Source organism: Opisthorchis viverrini (genome assembly GCF_000715545.1).
Source record: "Opisthorchis viverrini unplaced genomic scaffold opera_v5_11, whole genome shotgun sequence".
Taxonomy (NCBI): Eukaryota; Metazoa; Platyhelminthes; class Trematoda; order Opisthorchiida; family Opisthorchiidae; genus Opisthorchis; species Opisthorchis viverrini.
In genome coordinates, this window is record NW_008751667.1 from 3,667,989 (window position 1) to 3,678,811 (window position 10,823).

The window sequence follows — 10,823 nt, forward strand, 5'->3', positions numbered from 1 at the left end:
GTAAGCTAGCACTAAGTCCCTTCCCCGTCCATCTTTACTCTTTTCTCTACAATAAGGCTTTCAAATAAATCATGGTTGTACGGCAGTGAAGCATCGGTGTTGAACACTGATGTCATGCCGTCGATGATGATGGATAGTGTAACGTCACCAATGCTGCCCTCGGTTACTGAACGGGAGAACATCAAAAGGGCAACACGTTTCACTACTGGCAGGCCTTGTGGGTTTTTAGCTGACAACCACAGTGCCCATAGCGATTGTAGCAGCTTCGCTAAAATAGAAAACTTGACGAATGAGCTCTTCTGGAAGTGACTCATATTCAGCGTCCATTTGCACTAGGTTGTGTCCGACAAATAGGCTTGGTGTAGCCTTTCAGGAAAAGCAACCTCTCCTGGGAAATTCAGTGCACAAATTTGCTGTGCCCAGAGCAAGATTACGTTAGACTTTAATATTTGGACAATGGAAAGCTTCTCTCCCTCAACTGTGGCTATGCAAATGCCGGAGGTTTTCGTCGAGTATAAGGCCCATCTGGCATTATACCATCCTGCTTAGAGAATCTCGTTTATATTCATGGACTATAGTTTTCAAAGATCCTATTCCCAACAGATCCCATGGATAATTACAGTCGCCAATACGTCTGAACTAGCGTGCTCATTGGGGGAGGGAACCCGCCGCATGTCCGGACTTAGTAGCCAAGCTGCACTCGTTTCAAAATTTCATGTGCAAGCGACCGCTGACTGAATAGGGTCAAAATTTATGGTCTTAGGAGAATAGCTCAAACCGGGGGAGAATTCAATGCGCATGTGGCGACGGAGAAACTGTGTTTGAAGCAGATGCGTGTTAGCCTCTTTCTCAGGTCACTGTGGGACAAGGGCCTTTTTGTCTTTCTCAGAAAGCAATGTCTGCGATTTGAAATCTATCCATTTGGTTTTCGAATACATCTCGCTCGCGATCTTCCATCAACCACGAATTTTGCAGTGTCTGTATAATAACCGAGCCTTTTCTGACTCGGTGGACTCCCTTGGGAGTTTGAAACCACGCACTCGGGGACAAAATAATGGACTTTGGAGACTAGGTAACCTTTATTGAACCGAAACAAACGGTGTTGTCCACTTTCAGGGTTTGTTCTTTTATTGAAAGATTGCCATACCTTGTTAAAGATCATTACCAGTTCACGTCTAATGAATGCAGTTTTTGGGTCACATAATTCCAAATTAAAGCTCATTGTGGCTTTTGCGGAATGTGTGCATGCACTGTACTGTGCCGCCAATCGTAAACTGCAAATTTGGCATGAATGTACCTCAGCATTCACAGACCAACTGTCGCTGATTTTTCCCTAAAGAGTGTGGAAACATACTCCTCTTAGATAAGTAGGCAATCTCGATCACCAGAGGCGATCAAACAATGGCTTGGCAGCGAAGCATAAAAGCCATTACCAGCAAACTCAGCTGCGCTGGTCATTGCCGTCTTCCTGGATGGGAACCCCCGGACGAGCCATATCAATGGTTAAAGACATTGTCAGACATGGCTCAGTTGCGCCCTCAATGGCGCTCATGCATACAAGCATTTGCCTTCAATGCATAGCTCCCTTCCCAATCCCCCCACTTAGCAGTCCACCTACAGTGCTGTATTCACGCACTAATTTATCAGCTCCAGCCTCCGATGCGCAGCTACCTACCCCCCCCCCCAAATCATCGGTGAACAAAAGTGTGGTAGCTACAATCACTGTACTACAAGTACGCGGTTATTACAGCTGACAATGATGATAACGATGATGATAACTTACGGGTTAGTCCAACCTGATATCCGAAGAGTAGTTGTTCCCTTTCCCCTTTTCAAACCATTGACATGGTTCCAACATAAATATATCTTTGAGAATAGTAGAAATGGGCTTCTGTGGATAGCCGCGAGCGGAGGTTTCGCACGGGAGAATTTCATTGTTGTGGTTGGGCCGGATTTCACAGGGGAAAGATTTTTTTCAATTTTCGTTGAAATGAGTCAGATTCACAGCGTCTTCACATGCTGATGCCATTGCTTATTCTTGTTGATTTTCAGCGAACTTGATGATCCAACCACGATTTCGCACGATGAAGCGGTAAGTCCCGCTCGCATCCTAGCTTATCTAGCTGTTCGCTTCGTTTGAATCCATTTGTCCTACTGGATGCATTTTAGCAGTGTGTTCGCCTACACAGAACAGCCGGAGCTGCCTGACCCTCGTCCAGACGGCCCTCCGTGTGCCTCTTCTTAACGCATCAACTCCCAGGAAGCTGGGATGGGGGCGAGATGGACCAAGTGGTTAGAGAGCGAATTTACTGACCGGAAGGCCAGTGGTTCGAACCCAACCTCTGCCTCTCAACTCCTCTTTAGGCTTGGGCAACCTGGCAGTATCCCATCCCTCGTGCTTCCTTCGGGTAGCAGGGCAGCTAGGCAGCAAAAGGGTGTTACAGCTGAACAATTTCTTTCATTCTTTTCTTTCCTGATTGCGACGCGTTCAGAAGCATTTCAAGTTATTGTCCGTAGAAAGAGTATTCACTACCAACTGATGTGTACAAAGTCGGGAAGTGAACCGGTGAGACATTTGCTCGGTTGTTTCCATCAATAGCGTTTTCTGTGTTCCCCGGCAGGGGGTACTCATATCCAGACACTTTTTTCGGTAGAGTTACTCACATCCCCTGTATCATTTAGCCAGGCCACTGCATGTGGCCAATGGTCCAACCAATACGCCCAGAAACTTTGGCTCTGCGGTTTTCGATTTTTCACTTGGATATGATGGTCAATTACAGTTTAGTTTGTGCGGTGCGCAAGGTACTCTTACTCAAATGGCAGAATGTCAGCTGACCACAAATGATTTTCGCAAACAGGCTTACTGATGCGATTTTCTTGTCGTCCACTGGCGGTGACTGACAAGTCACTCGCTAATCCATCTGCTGTACATGTCTTTTCCTCTCGCTATTGGCTGCGACGTTCTCCAGGGCAATAGAAGTCACTTATTGCAAGTGCAGACGGAAGTCTTGTGCAATCAATCAATCAGTCAATCATCAATCAATCGATGGGTCAGCTATGAACTGTGTGCCAGCTGCTACAGTTTCGATCACCGGAAAGTGGGAGAGTGTGAAGGCGACGTACAAGCGCCACCGACTGCGCAACTGGGCCATTTCCGCCAGTGTCATTGACTAGTAGTGAGCTGAGTCCCCGTAGGTCCCATCCATGGAGATCTTGTGCTCTGTCGCTCGTGAAAACCAAACTGATTTGCATATGAGTGTATTTCTCGAAAACAGTGGCATGAGAATATTGTTAGTTGTGTAGGTCATGGTCTCGGGGACTGCGCCTAACTGATGAGCCCGAATTAGAAGGTAGAAAAACCGGTCGTGGGCTGTCGAAGAGTTTTCAGCGACCTTGTGAATAGTTTCCTTCATGAAAATATACCGCGATACCTCGAATGTCGTGCCAACTGAGGCGGCCTGTGTGTAGCACATTCAGTTGTAGAGAGATTCAGTTGAGTCTCTCGTGAAAACCAAATTGATTTGCAAATGAGTGTATTTCTAGATTTTGTCTCATTCTTACGCATCGAGTTGCTTCGATCCTAGCCTCACTCACACACGCTTCCAATTTTGTGTTTCAGACTGGCATATCGACGTTGGCTGTGGACGATAAAACCATGCTTAAATTAGAGGCGGCATTTAATGACATCGCCGGTCCGTCTGGTGACATACGGGCTACGGAACTGCGAGATATCCTCAACGCATCGTTCACAAAAGGTATACTGTCTGTACGACTGGACTTGGTCATAACATGGCTCTATCAGCTATTAGTTTGCTCGTCTATTGCCTCCAGTTTTTGTTGAGTATTATTACTTGGTTGGGGGGGGGGGGGGGGCGACATTGCTCTGGTGATTAGGGCGCAAATTTACTGACCGGAAGGTTCGACTTCCCCTGTCTAGGCTTGAGCGACCTGACAGAATCCTAGCCCTCGTGCTTCCTTCGGGTGGCATGGCAGCTAGGCACCGGAAGGGTATTACATTACAGCTGTTCTGTAGCAAAAGGATCCTTTCTTATGGTTAGTTGAACGTAACCGAATATTTGGTTCGACAGTGCGCCTGGTGGAAAGAAACGCGGGGGTGCAACCATCATCAGAGACTATATTGTCTCACTACAGCAAAATTTATCTAGTTATATTTACATCCTCAGGGTGAAAAGGTTGGTGAGGGATGGACCTGGCGCAAGCTTGTCGCAAGCAAGCACTCCGGAAACTGATGGAACGAACTCCACTGACATCAGTTACTCGCCACTTCTTGCTTTGTCTCCAGCCAAGCGCAGAGAGGAGCATCCTGGAAGACAAACCGCACCAACAACACCGAATCTCTCCGTTAATCTCTTTTGCATCCCTCCGCCAAGTCACCCGCTGTCTTGAAGAAGACGCGGACAACACGGAGCAACGCCAGACGATTAGCATATGAGTAGTGGATGGCCAAGCCACCGCAAATGATGGCGCCGCTGCAGCCAATGACCGAACGAGTCGGTCATTGCCTTTCTGCAAGGGGAAAACTCGGACAGCTACGCTCCGGAGGTAATCATTTCAATAAGGGCGTACTCAGAAAATTTTTTGAACGGATATATCGCTTCTGGGGCAACTCATTAGTGCTACACCGGCTTGGGAATGCTTAAACAGCGCTGGTCTGGTCCAAACAGTTTTTTACCACATGCGGTCGCTGAGCCGCCCCACCGAAGACATCTGAATCGTCGTCCAGCTATAGCACCCTTTCAGGGCCTAGCTGCCATGCCACACGAAGGAGGGACGAGGGCTGGGATACTGCCAGGTCGCCCAAGCCTAGACAGGGGAAGTCGAGAGGCGGAGGTCGCGTTCGAACCAAGGACCTTCCGGTCAATAAATTCGCCCCGTTGGCATAATGCTGACTATTTGATTTACTTCCCCATGTCTGCTAAATTCGCGACAGGTGTTATGTATGAACAACAGGTAATGGTGTTTCGTCTCCTTGACAGGCTGACGAAAAGCATACTCCAGCGGTGTGCACAGTGTACGGAAAAAAGTCGTTAAAACCAGTAGTTTTCCTTGGTTTTCTCCACCTCGTTCAACGTTCACTCAAGACAGATTTCGCTAAATGTGTGCCCAGTTTTAGCCCGATGTCGTGTTGCGTGCTCCAAGGATGAAAAAACTGACTTCAAAGGCTGACATGTAACCTCCAGTGCTATTCCCAACTTAACTTCGATTTGTGCCGAAGTTGTGCCTGTGAAGTTCGCGGCTCTTCACCACAATCTGTCCACACCAGTCAGCTCTCACCATTTCTTTTCGTGTTTCTGACGAAGTCGAGAGCGGAGGTCGCGTTCGAACCAAGGACCTTCCGGTCAATAAATTCGCCCCGTTGGCATAATGCTGACTATTTGATTTACTTCCCCATGTCTGCTAAATTCGCGACAGGTGTTATGTATGAACAACAGGTAATGGTGTTTCGTCTCCTTGACAGGCTGACGAAAAGCATACTCCAGCGGTGTGCACAGTGTACGGAAAAAAGTCGTTAAAACCAGTAGTTTTCCTTGGTTTTCTCCACCTCGTTCAACGTTCACTCAAGACAGATTTCGCTAAATGTGTGCCCAGTTTTAGCCCGATGTCGTGTTGCGTGCTCCAAGGATGAAAAAACTGACTTCAAAGGCTGACATGTAACCTCCAGTGCTATTCCCAACTTAACTTCGATTTGTGCCGAAGTTGTGCCTGTGAAGTTCGCGGCTCTTCACCACAATCTGTCCACACCAGTCAGCTCTCACCATTTCTTTTCGTGTTTCTGACTGAGTTCACTTAATCTCGTTAAGAAAAGAGCAACGGTAGACGCGAAATAGCACAGGGCAATTGAAAAAGTGTTAAACTCTAGTGATTTATGTCCTTTGATTTGAACAAACAACGTTTGCCCGCCATGAGAACGGAATCACGAGCCGTGACAGATCCATCATCGTCCCCTTTTTCCTGAAACCAAGTGAATTCAGCCACATGGATTGCACAGAACGTACTTTTTATCACAGTGTTGTACGTCAGTGACCTGTCCGTTCTTCATGTGTAGTCCAAACAGTCAAGGGACTCTTTGCATCCGCTTTGGAACGCAGACACATCTGGTTCTCAAATACAAACTGAGAGCTCATCTCAAGCACGAGGGACTCGCGACCAGGCTGGTTTCGCACGTTGACATCTGAAGACTTGCATTGACGTGCAGAGATTGTGATAAAAACGTCGTTTTCTGAACCTCATCCGTTGGGACAAACCAACAGACTATTCGTCGGAATTTTCGATCCACCCGATTTCCTGCCCTCCTCTATCCACCAACAATGACGAAGGTCCACCATTTGACACAGACGAACTATTGTCGTGGTCTAACCACGTGGTGCTAACCAAAGTTGAAAACATCGCATCTGTGACCTTGAAACAAGATCTGATTGATGCACGTTAGATGCGGTCCAGAGGTTGTGGTCATTATACCAGTCAGGGGATCTCTGTACTAAAAATAGTGTTTCAGAAGTTTCTTCTGCATCGGTTGAAATCACTCATAAGTTCAGTTAAAAAAAGATGGCTGTCTTGACTGATATGTTGAGAATTTGAACGAAAGTCGGAGAAATTAGTGACTCAAACAACTTAGGTGGTCGTCGCATTGTTGAATCTGGAGCCCGATTTCACTGTCACTCGCTCACGTGACGGTCGGTCATCACGTGGACATTGATTTTGGTGGTTATACCCGACAAGGCTGGATGAAACTACTAATGACCACCAATAGTAGGTGGACATCAAATAACAACTACTGCGACTGTGTGCGAGAGTTTAAATCACGGATACTTTCGACTAATTGGGCATCAAGTGCGACAGCCCATGTGGAGTAAATACAAAGCGAACCCCTTGCAATAAATCACGCCAACGTTTACGCTCGAACCCAATTCGGCGCGAATAAGATGTAGGTAGTTGCGGGATTTATGGAATTCGCACCCACCTCGTTCTCGTTTGCATTCTCCTCCTGTACGGGTGCAATTATTCTGTTGAGTCCACACCAAACGGCAGGCGAGAGCACCAAAGAAAAGTTTTCTTCCAATTCGAACTCATCAGTAGTGCATGCCCTAGGACTGTGCCGGGATTTTTGACATGCGAGCTGAGCGTGTTACCACCACTCCTGTAACGGTGATACTACTGATGGGAAAGCATGCGAGTAGTATATGTTGTTCTTGGAATTTTGCTTTGCGACTCTTTAAAAGAGATCTGTTGCGGAATTTGTGGAGTCGCTTTGTGACCTTTGATTGGATTTGAGCAATGGATGATTGGAGTCAATGAATATCCGGGAAAGTTCAAGAAGATGCGTTCAGAAGAACATGGATGTCCAGTTTTTGTAAATAAGATGCAAATGAGAGTTTTGCTTCCTTGTCTAATAGTCTGTAACCGGTCCAGTTGGCACTTTCCAATAAATAACTCCGCAGTGAAGGCCTTCCTCCTTTCACTCCCCCAAAGCACATTGGACGCATCTAAATTTCCAAGTTTGCACAGGCGAACATGTTTACGCTTGAGCTACGCCCCAACACCTCGAAAGACGACCCATTAACTGTCCTGATTGTGTGCAACTAGCCTTTAGGTTGGTGTCTGATGCGTCTAGACACTCTTTTTCACCATTTTCTATTTACGAGAGGGGTGAGACGATTGTGTTGTAGACCGTCAAAGTGACGTAGTCTGAAATGCACCCAGATTTCAATGTAACGATCTACGACACAAAGCGTTTGGAGAATTTCTGTCCGTTTCGCCAGGTGTTCACACTCACGACGTTGCTCACTCAGTTAGGTCGCATCGCATGCATGAAAGCGATGTGTGAAAGTCGGCGGCGCGCTCCGCTTCAGTGCGAATTATCCCAATTTCTTGACTGGTGCGATTTCATCCTGACTGTTTGGTGGAGGGTCCGTGGTACGAATACGACACCGGCATCTCGACTACTCCTGTCTAATAGGCTTGGAAAAACTGGCAGAATCTCAGCCCTTGTGTGCTTCCTTCGGGTGGCATACCCGCTAAGCAGTTACAGCTGAAAGATTAAATAACAGCCGTTCAGCCGGAACACCCTTTCGGTGCCTAGCGGCGAATCCACTCGAAGGAAGCAAGAGGGCTGGGATACTTCCAGGATGGCCAAGCCTAGACAGGCGAAGTCGAGAGGCAGAGGTCGGGTTCGAACCACGGACCTTCCGGTCAGTAAATTCGTGCTCTAACCACTGAACCATCTCGCCCCCAGCTGTACGATTAGTATAGTTTTGAAAACACATCCATCCCTAACCCGTTTATTCTTCCATCCTCTGTATACATTTACTGTCGTCTTGCACGCTGTTCAGCCTAATGTCCTTTTTTGTTTCTTTAGAATTTCCATTCAATGGCTTTAGCAGCGAAACGGCCAGAAGCATGGTTGCTCTCGTGGATGTATCCTTTTGCGTTGTTGGAGATCTGTATTATATATATATATATATATATTGTATCTGTATTATTATCATATCTGTATTATATATCGAGTTGGTGGGTGTATTTACCACCACCCCTGGTCGAGTTTCGATCAGGAGTTGTAAATGTAGACCGGCAAATGAGATGTACATCGGCTGGTTAAAGTTACTGTTGCGATACATCTCTCGACACGCTCTCAATAACGCTCGTGCATCCAAACTACTGCCTTCAATGCATAGCTCTCCCCACAATCCGCCTACTTAAAAGTCCAAATCAGCAGCCCCTCTGTTTGTTTAGCTCGAAAACGCCACCGGCGATATTGGCTATCTGGACGACGTTAAATCTACTTAGGTTCCCGATACTCCTTCCAGTTGCGGAAACTTTCCTGTTTTGTTGGCTTTCCTGTCACTTCCGACTCTCCGAATTCAAGTACTCCAATGTTTGGCGAGGCAGATTGAGAAGCCGCCAATCAAAGCCAAAGAAGTTACTAGTGAAAATAGGGGGCACTGGGATAACCAATCGACTCAAAGGAACACAGACTACAGCGCAACAAAGATCGTGAACGGACCAACAAATCGAGGAGAACGCCAGTTATCCAATCACGTCAAGGAAGTCTTCAGATAAAGAGGAAGCACCCATCCAGCTGCACACCTATGATGTCTGCTTGTATGATGGCAAAACGTTTGCAAGTCAATTGCCAAGCTGGGCGAAAAAATCGACCTGATCAACAACCAACTTTAATGCTTACTTTGCTGGGCTTTGTGACTCACCGCTGGAATTTCAAGCGCTTCTCCCCATGTGTGGGCCCTAATCAAGTCCACACTGGACCGTTTAGTCCATTTTCCCTTGTTTTGCAAACTCCGGTTGCTTCGCCGAGAAGCACCTACCATTCCAAATAATGTCCAGTCTTTTTCACTTCGCCCATAGTGCTTTCAGTTCGAATGTCTTCGTAGCATTTCCGCCAAAAATGAGCATACTAACCGGGTCGATCAACGTTTGTTAGCCCTTTGTCTCTTTGCAAGGTCTAGCGTGGTCAGACGTCCTAACAACAGCTGCCACTCTTTCTTCGCTGCTGTGACAACTGGCCGTGCAATTTCGGCATCGCGTATCCATTCCCACTTATTAAGTCTATATGGGAAGAAGACTTGGATGGTATTACCTGGGCAGCTGCAAAGCGCACCTGTTACCAGACAATGTGCGGCGATACTCACTGATGGACTTTATCCAAGGTTACCTGTAGACTCATTTGGGCGTCCAAGCAAGGGTTGAAACATTGGGCAAAATATCGGATCGCGCTTCACCCCAGCTACAGTTAACAAATTGAGTTACATCGGACGATCTGTCTCATAGGAGCTTTAGTGGACCCGAGGCCTATTCCAACGAAAGAAAACGGCTAACAGACTGTTACTTTGAAAAGAGCCTCCTTAAACCGTACGACAAAGATCAGGTTCAAATTTGCCTGTGACAATCAGCTCCAAAGATTGGTAACTCTCTTAGGCATGATGCACCAGAATCGATAAAAGTGATCCGTCCACCTACGGCTCGAAGCCGGTGCTGCTACATTTATTGTGTTTCTACGCATTTCGTGTATGGACTGTGCTCAGTGTACTTCGCCAGACCTTGACTTCTTGCCCTCTAGGCCGACTTGAGTGGTGCATTGGGATTCGCGGAATTCAAAAAACTTTGGATGGATCTGCGGATATGGAAGGTAGGTATTTCAGACTGTTGTCTACCGAACTTTCTTGAAGTGTTGTTATTTTTCGACGAATTGTTTAGTCCATATTCGCTTTGGTTGTCATATTGATCCGGGCAAGGTCGATTCGCGTAGCTCATGTTATCGTAGACTCGTTCTCGTTTGGATTGCCGCATCACCGACAAGAACTTTCATGTTCAAACAACAACAAATGAGATGACCAACTGAGGCCATCCTCAAAGAAATTAGCGAAACACACTCACCCGGGACCGAGCTGATGTCTTGAACAACTGAGTCTGGTTCACTAAGCCGCCTCTTATTCCAGATTCGGGACATATTGTATTGATATAATACACTACCCATAAGGTTGCTGAGAACTCCTCAACAGCCCACGACCGGTTTTGCCCTTCTAAGTAGTGTATTATGTCTATTTAATCGCACCTTGTTCACGTGACCTGTAGGTATTTCGAGTGGCTCGCTTCTCCATTTACTGTAGGGCTCTATCGGAGTAAATTTTAGTGAATATACACTCATTTGCAAACTAATTTGGTTTTTCGAGGGACTTACCCGGAACCCAGTTGAATCTCTAGGTTTTGATGTTTCCAGGCAACTGAATGCACTGCATCAGGCTGCCCCACCCAAATTGATTTGCAAATGAGTGTATATTCGCTAATTT

General features: G+C 46.7%; 2 protein-coding genes across 2 annotated transcripts in view; one reads left to right on the plus strand and one right to left on the minus strand.

Annotated features, from left to right (window-relative positions):
- T265_01101 (hypothetical protein) overlaps positions 1-10,823 on the plus strand; it is a gene marked incomplete at both ends in the record, with an annotated part of 68,509 nt that overhangs the window by 54,027 nt on the left and 3,659 nt on the right. Inside the window, 3 exons of the mRNA XM_009165044.1 lie at positions 2,053-2,092; positions 3,620-3,766; positions 10,094-10,162. Coding sequence (XP_009163308.1) covers positions 2,053-2,092; positions 3,620-3,766; positions 10,094-10,162 — 256 coding nt within the window. The remainder of the gene's footprint in view (positions 1-2,052; positions 2,093-3,619; positions 3,767-10,093; positions 10,163-10,823) is intronic.
- The window catches only part of T265_01100 (hypothetical protein), a gene marked incomplete at both ends in the record, with an annotated part of 24,557 nt that overhangs the window by 7,601 nt on the left and 6,133 nt on the right, over positions 1-10,823 (minus strand). The window lies entirely within an intron of this gene.